Source organism: Taurulus bubalis, assembly GCF_910589615.1.
Source record: "Taurulus bubalis genome assembly, chromosome: 10".
Lineage (NCBI taxonomy): Eukaryota > Metazoa > Chordata > Actinopteri > Perciformes > Cottidae > Taurulus > Taurulus bubalis.
In genome coordinates, this window is record NC_136598.1 from 9,006,000 (window position 1) to 9,026,003 (window position 20,004).

General features: G+C 40.5%; 1 protein-coding gene across 2 annotated transcripts in view; it reads left to right on the forward strand.

The window, feature by feature from the left end:
* Nucleotides 1–20,004, forward strand: part of LOC306743000 (neurobeachin-like) — a gene marked incomplete at both ends in the record, with an annotated part of 186,063 nt that overhangs the window by 143,725 nt on the left and 22,334 nt on the right. For both annotated transcript variants that reach the window (XM_079225467.1, XM_079225468.1), the window contains 4 exons: nucleotides 8,807–8,924; nucleotides 9,010–9,112; nucleotides 9,798–9,913; nucleotides 12,257–12,369. In XM_079225467.1, coding sequence (XP_079081593.1) covers nucleotides 8,807–8,924; nucleotides 9,010–9,112; nucleotides 9,798–9,913; nucleotides 12,257–12,369 — 450 coding nt within the window. The remainder of the gene's footprint in view (nucleotides 1–8,806; nucleotides 8,925–9,009; nucleotides 9,113–9,797; nucleotides 9,914–12,256; nucleotides 12,370–20,004) is intronic.

Below are 20,004 nucleotides of genomic sequence, written 5' to 3' on the forward strand. Positions count from 1 at the left end.
TGGTGAGTCATTGAAACTGTCTGGGGAGCACAGATGATCTTTTCCGTTATTCTGAAGGCGAGGTCGGGAGATAATCTGACACTGTGGTTGGATTGGTTTCTCAGGTGGTACCAATTACCTGAACTCTCACAAGCCTTTGCTTTCCCCCTTATGTGCCCCTTTGGTGCAGTCTTGTTTGCCTTGAATTTTGCCAAGGATTTAGTACTTTGGACTTAACATATTTTCAGTGATTCTTATCCAAGTCAACATCATACAGCTCCTAATAACTAATTTGTAATCCCTTGTTTTGGGGTTTAGGGTCTTACCTGGAAAACTGTAACCCTTAACTTGGAATGTGAGTAATAATGCACAAAGGCTATATGGGCCTTTAAAGAGGCCTTGGTTGATCTTTAATCTCTGCCTATGAGAGGGAAAGTGGGTAGGAGGGCCCTAGAAGTGGACACGTTCAGCCATTGTGGGTTTGTTCACATGCTGGGGAGCTTTGAGTGTCTGACAGCCGTTTAACTCCACACGACCTGGTTCTCAAGTGCCATCATTTGGGCGCTCTTGAATCCTGTTAGGAGCCATAATTACAATTCATGCACTCCCTGCGCTTCTTTGAAGAGGCATTGAGAGAGCAAAGAGGGGTGCAGAGAGCCTGAGAGAGCCCTAGCAAATATGGGCCCTTCATCAGCGTGGAAACACTCTCAGAGGCTTTCAGTAGACTGACCAGAATGCATTGTTGTAACTTAGTTTGACGATGCAGGACAAAGTTTTATTTAAGATCCACAAAGTTATAAATAATTGGGATATAGATTGGCAAATGGTATTAAATATGTTCATGAGTAAGCACACATTCTAATTTACAGAGATTGGCTCCTCATAGTGCATATGGAAATATACAGTTCATATTTCATGACATGTTTTATAAAATTGCCCTTTCCAGTATACAAACATTTTGTAATTTTAAGTGCGAGTGAAGTGAAGCACATTCATTGATTTTCAAAGGAAAAAAGGAGACTGGGTGAGCATAATGCCTAATAGGTGCTTTAGTAATTTCTGAGTTTTCATAGCTTAATCCGTTCTGAAAAGCTGAGGAGAAGAAAGGCTGCAAATGGCCCTCAGTATTAATTTGATGTGACTTCTGTACAATAAGGGCTGTGGATCCCAGAAGCCCATTTTCAAGCTTACCTTCTTTCATCATTCTCAGCCCTTGGAACTTTTGCCTAAATGTTTCATGAAACCAAGGCTGTAAGCCTCTTTGGTATTCTCTCTTTATAACGCCTGGGTTAAGACTATTATTACACCATGTTCAAGGGAGAGGAGCACATACAAACAGTGAAGCTGCCTCTCCATTGTGTGAAACTCAGATTGATTTGGTACAATTGGGAGAGCACTTGTATTAAAACACACATATTCTATGGCTCATTTCCCCCCTTTCATTTTGAAGTTTTGCAAATGCAAATGAGGGTTGGTTTCCCTCCTTCTTTGTACAAAGTATTCTCTGTGGTTTTCTGAGCACTGATCTACTCTTTTTTTAAAACCGATCAAATGACGTGTCCTTTATTATTTATACTTATCATGGATTTCAACACACAATTTTTCCAGAAAAAAACTATTCTGTGATCAAACTACCAGGCCTCATTAACTACCACGCCTCATTACTCCCGATATTTTACGAAGATAAAAATCTAATTAAAATGAAATGTTGATCTGTTGTTGTCAGCATGCTGAGACCCTCCTCAGCCCCCTACCACCATCAAATGTGTAAAAAACAATTTTTTGAACTTTGGGACTTCATTTCCTGCAAAAAGATAAAGCAGGCAAAGGATTCGGTTTGTTTTCAAAGGATCCTGTGATGATGTGCCTCAGGAAAGTGCAGTTTGAATCTCACAGCCATCTCTGCTATTGATGCTTTGAAACACATTCTCTCCCATTATAAAAATAACGTCAGGGATATAGATACATGTCCATTGTTTTATAATTTCAAGAAACAAAGAGGCTTCTTTCTTTCTTGTATATGTTTTGTCTACACCAGATAGGGGGAACTAGCAAGGGGCACACTGGGTGGGTCAGTGACCCTTGAGAAAACAGCTTGCATTAATATGGTTTAATCCAATGTAATTAGTCAAATTACAGCACGCCAAGCAGCTTGTCAGGGGCTGTCGGCTTTGGCACACAAGATGGCCTGGAATCCCACTGGACAGCAAAGCCGCCCTTCTGCACTTACTTTTACTCCTTTCAGTGCATTTTCCTGGTCTCCTCCATCTTTCTTTCTTGACAAAAATAGGGAGGGCGCTTTCTTCTGCCACGCTACAATGTTTTCACCTTTTCTGAGCTGTCTCCCATACCCCCAGGCTGCTAGCTTGGCTTTCTGCCTGCCTGCTAAGGTGAATCAAAATGATATGAAGATTCATAGCACGGGCTACAGAAAGTCAGAGTAATTATATCAGGGCTGCACTCCTCCTACGAGATTTTATGAGAGAGAGAGTCAGATGCACGCTAACTAGCGCCGCTAAGAACCACAGACATGGTTAAGACACTTCCTCATGTCGAAGGATTAGCATTGGTAAAAAGATTTAAACTATATAATTACATGAGGATAAAGTACAAATTATCTAGTGCACTCAACAGCCAGATTATCATCCCCCCGCAAGCCCCGTTCAGCCCCAAGGGGTGAGCCTGGATGACAAAAGGCCCTCATTAGCATAAATTTACAAGCCCTCTCATTCAGAGAAGCTGATAAGAACCTGTTCCACCTTTTGCTTTGGCCCTGAATGGCTTGTTGTGCTTTTGGCAATGACAGATAAGTCAGGGTAATTCCACTTTATGCCTGAAAAAAATGATGCTTCAGATTCTGGCTGCATCCCGAAGGTGTCACCCACGATAATCCTCAAAGAGCGTCCAGCAGAAAGGGGGCTGTGTGTTTTTCAGATGATATACTGCAAATGACAGAAAGAATTATACGAAGGAGGCCAAATCTGTAGCATGTTATTAAGCAATTCCCAGTGAATAACAAGGATAAAAGGATAATGGATGAGGTTGTCGTTATTACCTTGGTGCTGAGGGAAGCGGCAAAGCAAAGGTAGAGAGACAAGATTAATTGAGGACGAGTGAGGCGCTCATTGCTCATCAGGCCCTCTCGTCTCACCACTTGCTCTTTCTGTCCCTCTCTTCCTCCGTCTCTCCGCCTTTCCATCCTTGTCTCGTTCTTCCTCTTCTTTTCTGTCTTGCTCTGAGCTCCTATCCCTCCCACGCACCAGCAAAAAGAAATAGAAGGCAAAAAAAGCAAAGTGGGATTTAAAGCGATCAGCTTGGCACTCTCAGTGGCAGCCAGAGGAAGCGGGTACCCAGGCCAGGAAGATTTCAGTCATCTTAAGGCTGACAAGTCCCTGAAAAAGTCCCATTAGGAAAAGCTTGCTGAGAAGACCACATACCAAATGACTGCATCCCTTCTCTCAAGCTCCTTAGTGAAGGCATCCTCAAGCTGTTTATCTGGATGATGTGCTCCCTAAGTGTGTTCATGTATGTGTGGATGTGGCTGTGCGTGGGTCATCACTTGAGCATCTTCATAGTGCGTTTAAATGTTTGTTGTGACCTTTTGTTTGTTTACTTGCTAACTACATATCATTTACTTGAAAGACATAATTAAGTCTCCACTTCCAGGAAGGAGACAACATAATGAACATTTCTGGAAAAAGACTTGAATTCTGAAATATCTTATTCACCATTAGTAACACTGCTACATAGGTGAGTCATACAAGCTAGAATCCTTTCAAATAAGTGTTAAAGCTGTACTTTGATGTCTGCGTTCTTTTTTAAACACAAACCATAAAGAGGCCAAATCATATGCTAACTGTAGGTGGTTAGTTAATAAAAGACAACATTATTTGATTCATTAAGTGGAAAACATCACAACATATGCTCGACAGTAGCAAGCCATTGGAAAATAGGACCTGTGTATATTGAAATCAGCTGAAATGCTCCAGTCTTTTTAAGTAGTTTTAACACTATTTTAAATACCCATTTTGTGCACTAATACTGTGAAGTGTAGAAGTGTGAACATGCCATTGTAATCAGCATATGCATGTAACTACGTGTTCAAGATTTTTTTAAGGTAGTTGTGTGTGCATGGACAAGTATGACTGTATTAAATAGAAAAAATACATAAAATGTGGTTTTATAATTACATTTAGATAACAAATATACATTTTTCTACTGCACGTATGTAACGCACTGTGTATATCTTTAAGGAAATGTGTCTCTACATTTTATTTTATTTTGTGTTGTTTCTTCTGTCCTCACAGAAGCCTTCTGCAGGCATCATGTGGCTCGATGCCAAACTTTGTGTATCATCTCAGTAGGGAACCACTAGTCTGAGTAACTATTTTGATTTTTTTTTTTTCATTGCACTTGAGGCTTTATATTTTAACGTAGACGGATAAAGAATGTTTAAAGAGCCTTGGCTCTTTAAGAAGAAATTGCATACTAGGACAACGGCCCCTCCCACCTTCCCTACCATGTTAGTGTTGAAGACGGCGCTGCAGGGCCTGCTAATGTGCGTGAAATACCATCCCTGACATAAATGTTATTGACAAACCTGGCTGGACATTTGGGGCAGTGAACTGCCAGGATATTTAATGCATATTCATCTCCTTTATCTCACTGGTCTTGCCAGAGCACCCGAGCTGTGTCATCTTGCCACACTCCAGCTACCATCCAAATGTATAGTGACACTGATTATGCAAATCTGTATCTTGTTTTCCCCCAATACCTGCATTAGGAGCTTGCTACTTTATTGAAGTTGAGATATGGCTCTCACAGTAAGGAGCCAAGTAGAATGCTGATTTAAAAAAATTTATATAATCTGAGGGAATCTTTTTACATTTTAGTTTTCTACATTTCATAACAGTTGTCATATTTATGGGGGATGCGATGAGAGACTAGCTTTGATGCTCAGGCATGAATCTTGCAGGATTGAAAAGGATTAATTTTGAAATAAAAGTGTGAATTTAGGCTTGTCCTGGTCAGACAACTAATATTTAATCTCACCGTTTGTTATGACAGTGTAAGGAATCATTTGTCGAAAGAATATTATATACACTGTGCTTTTCCTCAGTAAACTGTGTCAGTTCACTCAAATTATGAAAAAAAATTAATTGTATATTAAACGAAATCAAGAACACCATCTTTTTCCAGAAACAATGTCCATGTAAATTATTGTTTTAAGGAAAAAAAAGTTATTTAGCATTCGTTGTGTTAAACTTCATAGCACTCATTTAGCCTGGTATGTGTTTTGTTTTCAAGCATATTTAGAGATATGTTTTCCCCCCGTGACCCAGTCTACCAAATTCTACATTGCTGATGGTACTCTCCCACTGGGCTGCGAGTTTTTTTTCTCGCCGTTACCAGGCTTTATGATTTCTCTTTGCCTTCTTCGACTGCTCAACCTCTTCTCAGATTTGGCCCATATTGCCTAAGGTCAGCCATTGAATACAGTATATGCAGTGTGTGCTGATCCTCCAAATTGCTATGTGTGAAATCCATCCCGCTCGCTCCTGGGGGAGTAGTCATACCACTCAAAATGAAACTGCCTCTCGTATCCTCCCCTTATTCTTCCACTTCGCTGTTCTCTCTGGCCGTCTGGGACCATACAGTTGTGAGGCTTTATAGTGGAAGCCTATTAGACAAATCTTAGATGAATGCAGCGGAGGTGCTGTGATACCAGGTTGTCAGAGTGCTCCACAGTCTCATATAAATATATCAGTCATGCTGGCTTGGAGTCTCACTGAATTATATTATTTTCCTGTTTTTGTATACACACAGTGGAGGGGGATTGTATTTTCCCATATGGGAGAAAATTGCATCAGGTTTTATAGAAAATGCTTCGTTAGATTTATTAATAACCTCTGTCATAGTGTCTCAGACAATGTTGGGTTAAAGCTATTCGGATAGTCAGATATGATTAGAATCTATTTCCATGCATGAAGTGGCTTTCTATCACTTTTAACTATGATGTGCTCAATTCGAGCATCTGCACATTATCATATATGAGTTTCAGCCTAAACACCGGTGTCACCTGTGCCTCTCCTCATCTCATCTGTCACAATATTTTTCCCGTTCTCTACCTGTGATGTTCAGGCAGAATGCAGCCTGCCCTCTGTCAAATCAGGGAAATAAGAGAAGGGGAATAAAGGAAAGAGAGGACGGAGACGTTAAATTGCATTATGGCTATTATGCTGTAGTGGTATATTTCCCTGCAGCTGGCAGAGCAGCGCATGCGCCTGTGGGTCTTAATGAGCCTGCGTGGAGGGACCTGTGTGGAAACAAAAGGCTGCACTTGTCGGCCATACCAGACCCCTCCACCCGCCTCCTCGCTGCTCCCCCAGCCCTGAGCGTGACAGACCAAGAGCAGAGCGCCGGTCCCTTCCTGGTGGCGTGATTAGATTGGGGCCGAAGTCTCCAGCTGGCAGGCCTGTCTGTGACTGGAGGCGGCCGTCCCCAGCGCTTGTCACTAGCTGACACCTCTGACAGGCAGGGGACAGCTTCAGCAGACAGGTTCATTAAATGGCATTTTTTACAGCTGGGCCTCCAAAAATGAGGGCTGGGCTTTGTCAAACCTCCAAGTCTACAGGGGCCTCTGCGTGTTGGTTTAGACCAAAGCTTTGTTGTTATGACAAATTTTTTGATCTGGGCTGTTTGAAATCCGCTCTTTTTTCTCCTCTTTAGCCTCTCTTTTGTTGACAGCTAGCCCTTTGGCCTGCACTTTGTCATGGCAGCAAAATGTTCACTTACGCTGGGTAACAAGAAACAGCCAATGCTAAAACAATGTTATATTTATAATCCGTTGCCATATTATAACTGTTTTATATATACTTTTTTAAATCTTGAGGACCTGAAGTGATAAACTTGTGTAAACAGCATTATTTATTATCTGTTGGGTTGTTGGTTACATTTTTTTTTTTTTTAAATAATACATGAGGGGAAATTATGGCACTGTTAGAATAAAATAGCAAAAAGAGACTTTGAAAATGACAAAGTATCTAGACATCTACATAACTTAATATGTATTCAAACAACAGCTTGCTAGGGCCTTGATGGAGTAAGCTTTTCTTACCTTCCCATGATGCATATCTGTATGACTTGCCTTTAAGCATTGCACTCAGAAGACTACTTCCACAACATCTGGCTGAGGGGCGGGGTGGGAGGGGATAAAAGCTACCCTGCCTCCTCGTGAGCTGCTGCTGGCCTCAACAGTGTGCCCGCAGCTCCATAGCATCCCTTCCTCTCTACTCCTTCTCCATTCAGCACGCTGCCTCCTCTGGGCCGTGCTGTCTCTATGACAACTGTTTGAGTAGGGGGGTTGCAGAGGTGTCAGGCAGGGCATTACTGGGAGGAGAGCACCAGAGATGCTGTGCTGCACATCCAGCATCTCCACCTAATCCAATTTTAATTGAGCTCCAGAGATTTTGGATGTGGCACGGAGGTCGAGCATGAGCTATTCCAGGGAGAAATTAAGGCAGCCCGGCTTGCTCTGCACTCTTTCAGCCTGTCACTATTTTAAATGAGCATTAGCATCAGACCTAACCCAGCTGAACATCTCACTCCGGCTTCCCTCCCTCCTTCCCTACCTGCTCCACCTCAATCACCTCCACACACACATACGGACACCCGCCCACTCACACGAATGTACTGTATGACCTCACCTTCTTAGTATACTGTTATATCTTTATTCTCTCTAACACACACTCTCTGAGCTGAACCTATGTGTGATTATAACCTGGGGAGTTGATGAGGTTGCTCCTCGGCTCACACTGTTGGACAAAATTGTTCAGTCAGATGGAAGTGAGATGGAAAGAGGGGGAGGTGTGTGAGGGGACCATTCTCACCTGTCAGAACAACTGCCCTGGTTTTATATGTGGACCGCAGTCCCAGTGGTGCTGCATACACTAATGATCCATTGTCTACTCTCTCCTCTCCTTGGCATGGTGGTTGTTATTGATTATTTATGTCACTAACCCAGGGGGTCCTTTTTTGACCACTTGGGTTTTATGGACCAACTGAAAAAGTGTGAAACACGTGAAGAGAATCTGTGCCTCAAGTGCCTTGAGATATGCTATAATGTCTCTGTAATGTTTGTTTGTGATTTAAGGATGAATTAACTGGTACTTGTGTGCTATGTATATTCCAATTAGAGTAAAACTGGTGCAAAAGTTATTAAGAATTTATTTTATTAGCCTTATGCTTAGAGGAATTAGTTTGCGAGCAGTATATACAGCAGTGTATAGGGCATCAATGTCTCACCAACTATGGCTGTGGTGCCAATAAACGAGACGGCTCACAAAGTACTGAAAAGTGCAACAGCTGCCAACCTTTTAATAGTAAAGCAGTAAACCAATGTTAGACAATGATCTCTCTTTGTAGAATTTTGATCAGGTCATATCTACTGTCATGTCATCTCATACAGTTTGGAAAAAACAGTTGGCTCACCAATTGCGTTTATGTCCATGTTGCATCAAAGCAATGGCTTAGTTTACACCAATACTTTGACTAGTTCAAATAATTAAAATCTTAGAGTTTGCCTCATTTCAATCGTGATATAGTGCTGCACTACCATTGGCATTGTAGAGAAACATTACACAATAATCAAACAGCCTGTTGCAACACTTAACTTATCTGTAACTACTATACTGTGTTGGTGATGCGTTCTTGTTTTGTCATATGCAAATTTAACATTGAACACAATGAACTGGACAGTGACCTGGCACTATCTCTGGTTTTATACAGCTATTATATCCTAAGGACTCTTCTTTCTCTGCCCTTCTAGGTCTTAGCATACACTGAGGGTTTACATGGAAAGTGGATGTTCAGTGAGATTCGGGCGGTATTCTCCAGACGCTACCTCCTGCAGAACACCGCGATGGAGGTCTTTATGGCCAATAGAAGTACGTTGAAGTGCCAATTAAAGCTTTTCAAATCCATGCTTCTCTTCTTCTTCATCGCTAAGGGATATCTCTCACTGTTTCACAGCATCAGTTATGTTCAACTTTCCTGACCAGGCCACAGTAAAGAAAGTGGTCTACAGTCTTCCTCGAGTGGGAGTGGGAACCAGCTATGGACTTCCACAGGCCAGGTGGGTTATGTATGCCAAAAGAATATTAATTCTGTGCTGTTTAATACTTCCAAGTTTGTAATTCCTTCAAAGCCGATGCTACTTCATCTGTATTGTGTGTTGGAGCATCTGTGCAGCTTAGCCTGCAGCAGAGTCATTTTAAGTCCCACTGGTCCAGTTATTGAAGTTGATGTGCACTGACCCTGACTGAACTGACCTAATTCTCTGACAAAAAACTATACAGCAGAGCTGCAGCCAGTCCACTGACCACTCTTGTGGTGCTAACAGGCCCATTTATACACTGTTACAAAACAAGCACATTTCCTTCAATCTTGAGTGAAAATTGAGTGGATGTGAAGCAAGCCATCCTGAATTATCACATAGTAAATTAACCTATCTTTCATTTAATCAAATGGAATCAAAATTGTGTAATTATGAATTCCATTGTTTTGGTTGTCATAATTATTCTCTAATTTGCAGCTTGACATTTTGTGCATGCTTTTTATTTCAGTGTGTTCATTCTAAAACTGACGTACTAGACAAAGAGCTGGTTATCAGCTATTAAATGTCATAATTCTTGTCCCAGTTTTCTGGGATGTAGCCAATTCATTGCTTCATATAAATGAGTACAGGTTTTATAATATCGTAACTAATACAAATTATACCTTCTATTTCCTGATTTGTTGTTTAAATGTTTATTTTCCAGGCGTATTTCCCTCGCCACCCCTCGGCAACTTTTTAAATCCTCCAACATGACCCAGCGCTGGCAGAGGAGAGAGATCTCTAACTTTGAGTATCTCATGTTTCTCAACACTATTGCAGGTAAGAACTCACATTGCTTTACAATGCTGTGATTCCCAAGAGAAACTCTATACTTCAAGTTTGGAAGTTTGGATAGCTCAAAGTATGGAAATTATATACAGTATTTTCTTTTTTACAGCCATCAGTTAAATAGATTCTGATTTGTTTTTCTCAACCAGTGAAAGGGTGAAGTTTTAATCTATTATCTATGTGAATCACTTCACCATTAGAGTCTTAGACTTTAAGTTTTGCTATCATGATCAATAAACTTTATGTGTCAGTGGCACTGGAAACATACTATAAGTGGCCTCAGGTGTGTCAAATTTGTTTAAGAATCCATGGTAACCTTAAGTGGTGCTCATAGTGGTAGACTTCACTGTTCATGTGAGTGTGCTGTTTGAAGCAAAGAGCAGGCACAGCAGACTTTTCCAGATAATTAGTGCCTGGCTTTGTGAGAGCGTACACGTGTGTGTCTGCGGAGTTGAGAGGTTCTGTTGTCGACTCTCTGATCTGAACTGCAACTAACAGGGAAGGCGAGAGCGACTGCACGCTACTCTGCTCTGAGAGGTGTCATCCTCTCTCTCGCTGCATATTCATGCATATTTATATTTAGCTCGTGCTTGAGTTCGATACATTATTGCCAGCTAATTATATGTAAAGCAGAGAGAAAAACATGCCCAAAATTCATTAAAAATCCCTGGTAATGACCTGGGCTGACAGGGATGTCAGAATAGTGTGGGGCGGCAGACAGGCGGGGGGTGAAGTGCTGGGAAGAGGTGCGAACGGGAAGTGGTCTTCTAATTAAACACTATTCTACTGTTATTAACATCCTGCCACCCCAACTTGGGTCAAACCACACCAGCACATCCAACTCTTCTTCCACACTTGGCTCGCTGCTTCCTTTTCACTATGTGGCATTAATCTGGGTAATTATCCTCTCTAGCCTCACTCAGACCCTGGGTATTCTGCAAAGCCTCTCCATTGACTAACCTGACACACATTATCACTCGCTCAGCTAGATTTAGATTATCTAATGCTAACCTGCTGCAGTGCAGGAGAGGACAGAGTCACCCCTGCTGGACTGGTGTAAGTTGAAGGTAATCATTAAAAACTGTATGGCTCCAGCAAGCAGTTTAAGGATGAGTTTTTCCCATTTCATTCTATTGTATAATATTGTATTCTTATGCATAAGCTTTCATATAGATGTAATAAAACAGCATTTATTCTGACCTTCTAGTTGGCACCTCTTGATTATACCTTGATTTGAAACGCTCAGAGCTTTTAATGTGCTGGCCATTATTAGATAGAGCCATGTGCCATCTTCAGAAGACAATGTTCTTTGTGTCACTGAACTTGTTGATCTAAAATATTCTTGGATCATGAAATTATGTAATATTATTCATGTTAAAGTGTGAGTGTCTCATTTCTTGCATTGGTCCTTGTAATGATGTAATAATGTGTAACTTGGAAGTTTAAATTGACCTCCAGTTTAAAAAAAAACTTTTTCTGTATTAGTCTTAGGATAGCGTGGTATACTAGTTACCATCAACAATAAACAAAATAATAAATCATGGGAAATGTTTTTAGAAAAAATATGGTAATTATTGTATTCTATTAGAAAAGGATGTGGTCGGACCTTATAATTAGTACTGGTTTCTTTTGCAGTTTATATTTGAATATTTTCTTTGTGGGTGAAATTACATGTTCTTGCCTTTTTACTATCAATTTGCTTTGAGTCTACATTTTTAGTTTGATTTATTGCCAGTCGTAAAAATACCGAACAAAACCATCTCTAGCAGCCCTATCCAAATCCTGGATTACAACTGACCACCACCTGACCTCACAGCTGTATCAGTGTCATCTTCAAAAGGAAAATAGAGCATTAATGACAACATGGTACATGCTCGTGGCTTTTCCCATGGATTTCCTATGACACGTTTTGCCATCTGAAACCCATATTTTCGCTGCGAGAGCATAGAGGAAATTCACATCTGGTCAATCAGCGCTTCAGACTTAGAGATACTTATGTTCTCTATACACTTAAAGACAGCCTCCTCAGGCCTCCTGTTACTCCCACAGTCCATTGATAAAAGTGCACTCAGCAGGAAAAGGCATGGGGAGCACAGAAAACATTCCCTCATAGCAAAGAAAGCTTAGCGTTAGTTTGTGTTTCACTGGTAGACGCCATATGAGACAGGAAGTGCGTCTGATTGAGGGCTCAAAGATTGGGGGGCTTGTTGGAATGTTGCATGCTGATCCCCCAATGTAACTGAAGCCATGAGTGTACCCTGCCCTGCTTTCAACCCCTCTGTTCCCTTCCAGTCCTTCATCACTCACAGATTTCTGTCTGTTCTGTGTGTCTAGGGAGGACATACAATGACCTGAACCAGTACCCGGTCTTTCCCTGGGTCCTCACCAACTACGACTCAGAGGAGCTGAACCTGACCTTGCCAGGGAACTTCAGAGATCTCTCAAAGGTACCGAGGCCTCTTGGCCATGCACCTCAGTATGACAGCAACACGGGGAGGGGGAGTATCTGCAGCCGACTCTTGACGGCAGGGGATTTCCTGACTGTAAAATGATATTATATTTAATAGTTAACGAATCATGTTCAGAATATAAACTCATGAGATGGAATGCAAAAGTGGAAAATGCAGATTGTAACATCCTGAAATGCTCTCAAATACGTAATGTAATACGTAATCTTCCTCACTTATTAAGTACTGTATTGTCTCAGCACATAGTTTTCACTTGACTCTAAGCTTAAAGTGGCTTCCTGGTTTCTGCACTAGAGAGGCTTGTACATTTTATAGCCATATGGGCCTTGTGTAGCAGACACTACAGTATAATATTCACAATTGACAACTATTTCTGAAAGATGGCTTTACATGCATTGTGTAACATAATAGTAATGCTCATGATCTCAGGAGGTTTGGGCCATGTGGTTGAAACCATTATCACCACGTTAAAGTTAATATTTTACAAGACTACTTGTAAGTAAAGGGCTGGCTCATAGTGATAAACCCAAAGAGAACTATGATCAACTCTGCAGTTTCCCTCGTGCCAGACAGACAGTTAGTGACTAGCTGGTAAACATATTTGAGCATTTAGCTCCTTAAGAGCCAGATACTTAACACAGGAGTTGATAAAGAAAATATAATATTGGATTTCCCAAGTGGCAAAACACGCGAGTCTAAATTAATGCTAATGTTGTTACATATCTGCTGGATGTGGCTTGATACAAATATTTTCCATTGTCGATATACTGCATATCTTGATACACCAATCATGCTAGAATTATTATAAAATAGATGATGTGCAGTGTTTGAAATCAAACTATTTGTATATGTGAAGGAAAAACATAAAAAAACTAGTTTAATTTAATTACAGCTTGCTCAAAATCATTTACAAAAAACTGTTGAATGATTGTCCAGCTTTAAAAATGTATCACACACTGTATTATTTAAAGATTATAGCTGGTAATTGTATTAATAAAACATAGTAATTTAATAATTTAAGTTTATCCTTGGATTAGACTTTCAAGGTTAATGAACTGATAGGAGCAGGTCATAAACTCAGTGTGGCGGTGAAAGTCTTTCTAAACATGGCTCATCAAAAACGCATCACGCTGTGACAAGCTAAGACACAATGACACTAATGCCCCACAACAAGTCCAGCATTATGTTTGCTCTGCCTTTGACTGAAGAGTAAAAGGCAGCAGATCTCTTTACCACAAACAGTGGCCTGGTTTACTTGTTTACCACCCCCTTCTCTTTCTCTGTCTCTTTCTCTCTCCTGCACATGCGATCTGCAGCTCACTGACCTGAAAACAGTCACATTCCTGTCTGAGCTCTCTTTCTCTCTCTCTCTCTCGCTCACTTTATCGCTCCCTCATTCTCCCTTGTTTCTTGTTTCCCTCGAAACGCCAACATTCTGACTCAGAGAATCACTTCGCCATCTCAGCTCTCAACAGTTTGTATCATTTTTCAGCTTTTCAAGGCATGCGTGTGCTGTGTTTTGTAGTGGGAGAGTAGAATAACTTTGAAGTTAAAAAAAAAATAGGTTGCTATGTTGTAAATTTGAAAAATGAGCACCAGCCGCTCTGGAGCACTTCTTCACATTTCAGTAAACCCAGAATGTTTTGGACTAACAGCCCAGATGTGTATCTTGCCACCATCATCTCAGCACTTGTCTACTTTCGGTGGCTCAAGCCTGTGGGGCATCCAGGTGGACTGATTGTGTGTGTGTGTGTGTGTGTGTGTGTGTGTGTGTGTGTGTGTGTGTGTGTGTGTGTGTGTGTGTGTGTGTGTTTGGGGGATGATCAGGGCTGAGCCATGTGCAAACCTCCTGCCCTGGGGAGACAGTTATGTATTGTAATGTATTCCAGTGACATCCTCCCATGCTGTTTACAGGGCTGAGCTGCCTTTATTAGCATGAGTTCACAGCCTGTGTCTCCTGACAGTTGTCCTTGGAACCCCAGGGCTGTTATAGCTCCAAAAGTTCACAGCTAGTGTAGCAGGCAGGGACAGAGGCCCCCACACTTCTCCTCTCTGCTTGGTCTGCCCTTTTGTTCAATTATGGATCAGAGGTAGCAGCACAGTCTCTAGAGACTTCTTCATTGTATATTAGGGCTGTGTGTGTGTGTCTCTGAGGTGTAGTATGTCCAGTGGGTGTGGTTGTGTACCACACAGTGTATGGTAACAATCCTTTTTTTCACTCAACAAAAAAAGCCTAGATTATTGAATATTTCTTGTGCCAAACGCAAACAGTTGCACAATAACTGAATTATTGAATATTGAACTTGAATAATACAAGAACAAAATTATAATTTAAACAAATATCTGGTTAAAGACTAAGTAAAGAAGAGGACAAATATAATAGCGGATTCAATGCCAGTTTTCAGGACTTTGACACAGCTTTTGATATATGGTGCTGCAGACACATCAGTGTGTTTCTGTTTCTCGTAGAAGCTACTACATTACGCTTTTTTTAAAATTGTATGTCTATTTTCTTTCTGCATTTAAATAATATCTGTCACTCCAGAGCTCAGTGAGCTGCAGCATTATGAGGATACATTGTCATATCATTACTCAGGTCTTTGACATACGGACATGTCAATTTAGCTTTATCTTACAAAAGATAAAGCTAAATTGTTATTGCAGCTAAACACTACAAACTGAAGCATCATTAATACTATGAATTATTCTCATACTCCCATGCTGGCATTGCACACTTTGGCAGGCTTTTTTTCCCCACAGATCAGAGTCATACCTAGGACCTGTTTGTTAATTAGAGGTGACACCTTGATGGACGGCATTGTTCAAATTGTTGGAGCTCTGTGCCAATCTTCCAAGTAATATCCTCCTAAACCTTCTGCACACACCTACAATTACCTGCTGGTTGGGCATTCAGTCAGCTGTGAACAGTGCTATTGAACACTGCCTTGCTTTGCCTCGGGCCAGAGTTGTGCATATTTGGATGTCAGACACATCCATGCAGTGAAGTGTTTCATTAGATTCTAATGATTATTTCTTGATGAAGTGACAAGTGGATGATAGATAGGGGAAGCCAATCTTCCTCATAGCTGTTAACTGATGTGATGGACATTCATACAATTGCATAAGAAGACACAAGACGCAGCTATGGTTTAACATTGCTTCTTCACCAACGGACGAAAATGTATTAGATGTGTCTTTTGTAAAATATCATTTCAGAAGACAGGCAAGAGCAAAAAGTGACACAAGAACATTTCTCAACCCATGTCATTTAAAATGTTGACTGAAATGGCTGGCATAATGTTGATTTACCCCTGTAAGCATACTTTGATTGAGCTGTGGTGGGATAGAGAGAATACGTTTCTTTCTCAAAGCTCCTGCTGTGGCACTCAGTGAAAGCTGAGAAACACATTGAGTAATAAACACAGAGCATGGTTGCTGTAAATACCCCCTCCACACTTTTGTTTCCATAATGGAGCCTTCTTCACCTTCACTCCACTCCAGTCAGGCAGTTTGGAAGCACATCTGCTTCATCTTGAGTTTGAGCAACTTGATTGCATTAGACTGGAGCTGCATGCAGCCCTGCCTCTGAAAAGGCAAGCAAAAATGACCGTGACTTCTCCTGACAGAGCACCGTCGCAACATACTGTAATGTAATTACTTTTGAAATATAAAATGCAATATGCGTCTCTTTGGGAGGTAGCTTAGATACAACCAAACAAATGGAGCTACTCTCTGCACGCTCATTCACCAGCAGCCGTGCTCATTTCCTGCATTTGGAAAGCAACACCAGAAATGATCCTGATTGAATCTGAAGCCAAATCTAAGTTTGATCATACTTTGTTTAGTTGTGTTGATGTATTTCACTGGGTGAGGTGTTCTACAAGAAATGAACTCCGATGGGAGCAAGTGTGGACCTGTCTGAATCAGTTGTTTTCATTGTCTTATACCTGTGATCAGTATGATATGCAATGCAGGGAAAAGGGAAGAGGGGATTATTCTTTGTTGAATAGAGGTAAGCAAAGCCTGATTTGGGATTATTAACAGACGTGACTATGATAGAAGTAAAGGTAGTAAAAGACTGCTGCAGTGCTTATTCTATCTTTTTATAAATAGGGTTTTATTTCCAATTGAACAGCTAATCAATCAAACTTTTTACTCATATTAGCTGTGTTTTCATAAGCAAAATAAAAGCAAAACCCCACGCATACATTCATGTTTGGACAGTGTTATTTTACCTTGATTTGAGATTTGTATCCAGAATATACCTTTATATATAGTATGTTTCTTTATGGCCAATGCTGCACACACACGAGTCTATGTGGAGGATACAGGATTTAGACTAGCCTTGAGCCTTAGTTCATGTTATGCTTACTGCAGCCAGCAACAGTGTGGAAGCCACTGCAAAGCTGAGAGTACGTTGTCTTGGCAAACCTACTGTGGAAGTAGTGTCTCTTTCAAGGCACTACTATTACAATTTGACATGGTTTCTTTTATTGGTGTGCTTTGGTGTCAAACACTGCTTTCATACTATGGCACATGACATGCATTTGATTCTAAAAACAGTGACAGTTAGGACAGATATTGTCTCAATTGTTATATAAGATTGTAACATTCCACAGAATGAATGAGTTGAAACTGTGTGGTAATAATCATCACCTATTTTAATTTGAACTGTAATCACAACCATTGTGCAGTTATAGAGTGACAAAGTTGCATCGAAAAAGAACTGGAACACAAAGATGTTAAATTCATACAACCATCTATTGCTCAAGATTTGCTGGGACGGAATTGCAGAATTCTCTATCGTCTCAGGTTGACTTTGGTGGGATACAATGAACTCTCTAACCAACACTAAAGACTTTGGTTTACGACCCATTTTTAAAATACAAAAGAGACCACACACCGCCAGAACGGCTTTTATTTTCCTTCCACTTTACTTCTGCTTCAATTATTCATGTTTTTATCTTAATTAACAGCCCTCTGTAAATTCAATGTATATTCATAGACGTAAGTTGCATATGTAGACATACTACATATGCAACTTACGTCTATGAATTTACATTGAATTTACTTCATTATTTGAATCAATGCAACTGTATTAGTTACCTGTGAAATAGCCAGTTGGCCATTTCTTAGTCTTACTTTACCTACATTTTGTTGTCTTTTCGTTTGTTTTTTTACATTTCATTGAGTTGTATTTTTGTTCTATAACAGTCAATTTGAGCAGTGTTCAACATTGTGCCAGGTGCACCCTGGGACGAAGAATAACTCTTCAAGGATGTAGGTGAACTGTTTTGCCTTGCAGTCAGTAAAATTATCCTGGCTCAGCAACAACACACCTTTTCATAAAAACAAAATATAAGCATTACTTTTTCAAGTCACATAGAATACTTTATATTTTACTATAATTATGTTTATGCTTTCACAGCTGAAAAACACGAGAACACTGTGAGAACATTTTTGCGTCATTTATGTAGCACCAAATAGAAGAATTAATGGGTTATAACTTGTCAGCAAACATGTCTTCACATCCCTTCCTTGTAACTTGGTGTTTCATTTTAGAAGTGTTTGTGGTTACTAAGTCTTAGGAAAGAGTTGAAAGGTTGGGGCCATCCAAATTGAGTCTAGATGTCATTTTTTGCGTATATTGAAAATAAATTAAATGTCAGCTTGTTATATCCATGCACAGTTGCATTTTTTTATATCAAATATGACTAATGCTAATATATCTTTGTTTGTTTTCCAGCCTTTTCTGGTACAATGATATTTAAACAGGCCAGTCAAACATTTAATAACACTGTAAATCAAAATATTTGCCATTTTGTAAGTTTACGTTACCTGTTATGTGGATTGTTTACTTTTTCCTCTCACGTATTACTAATATATGCAGCTGTCTTTTCCTTATTTCTCTCCCTCTGTACCTGGATCTTTCTACTGCTCCAACCGGCATTAGTTACACTAGCGGCGGTTTTACAGAGTGCGAGACGTCTTGTGGTTTGCACCCCGATCCAGCTGGGCCAAGACGTCACATGCAAGGCCATTATCACCCCATAAATCTATGCAGATCTCAATAAACTTCTCTTTCAGTCTATTCAATTGTGCTAACACTGATGTGGACTGCCATTAAATTCTAAGGAAGAACCCAAAAAAACGGCCCCATTTAATTTTGACTTGTAGCTTTAGGCATGTGCACTGTGCCACACATGGATATGACTAATCTTCAAAATGACCAAGAGAGGTGTCTGTCGCACTGAGGTTGCATACAAACTGTACCCAGCCAAAAGAATAATAGCGCAATTTTAATAATGTTAGAATAAGTGCATTTTTAATTGAGGGCTTTTATTTTCTTTCTTTTGACCCTTTGAGCTGCAGCCTTCAGGTGGAAAAGCTGCCATTGATTACATTACCAGTCTCCCTTTCCCCTCAGTAACTGAGTCAGTGTTACTGAGTATATTAATATTGACTGCCAATATGCCTCCAAGGCTCTTATATTGGACGAGGTGATTGAATAGGCAGGGAAAGCAATTTCTTCACCACTAAACGTATGTTTAATGGGAGTAATTTTGTTGCCCTAAGAACACATGAAAATTAAATAGCCGCCAAAGGGCAAAAACCCAATGATGGTGTCAGTACAATATTGAAATTATTACTGAGGCTGCGGTTAAATAATTAACCATGCAATCCAAGGTTAGCCTAACTATGAAATAATTGGATGGATGTCGAATAAATATTGCAGTGATGTTCTTTTTTCTTATTATACATTTATATCCTCACAATAATTTGGCAGCAGTTCGTCAAATGCAGAACAATGAATAAGAGCCTTTTTATGACCATAAAGGGCTGGTCTTTAGCAAATGGGTTTTCCTCTACTTCTTGACTATACATTTGATATAACAATCACATTTTCAGTCATGATTCAATCCTACAGATATAAGACCATAACCTGTGGTGTTGCATTATTAGATTGCACTATATTGTATAGATCATGGTAACTCCCATCATCAATGCCCAGTAGCACAGAAGGGCTCCGAACACAGAGGGAGTAGCTGTGCGATGGGAGTAAAGTGTTTGGTGCGTTGGGTGTAAATCAGGTCAGCCGGGGTTAATCCACATGGATTACCCACAACATTTAGCAGGAGGCGCGCATATCTCCTCCTTCCATCCTCAGCGCGCCATCCTGCTCACCCCTGCCACCATACCCTTGTAAATTTCAGACAGAAGACAGCGCAACAGGACATTTTTAGGGTTCAGGAGAATAATGGGGTCTGACGGACAAATCCCAGAGTAAAGCTCCTTGGCTGCCCTGAACTCTCCCCCAGCCTGTCTGCCGGCCTCACCACATGTAGCGTAATGGGGAACCACTTTGACTCTGCAAGTCTATCTTAATTAAACTCAATTAAACTTTCCTATCCTATTTCCTTGGGCTGTCCTAACAAAAGAAATGGGAAGGCATTAGTTTATCCTGCTATGCACCCAACACAATATTGTTACCTGTAAATCATAGGAGAAGTACTGTAGCTTCATTTCCTGCTCTGGTCTTTTACACATTTCGCTGCAGCCATGTGTTTGGACTATCACATGAACCACTACATGAGATTACTGGCAGCAAATGGT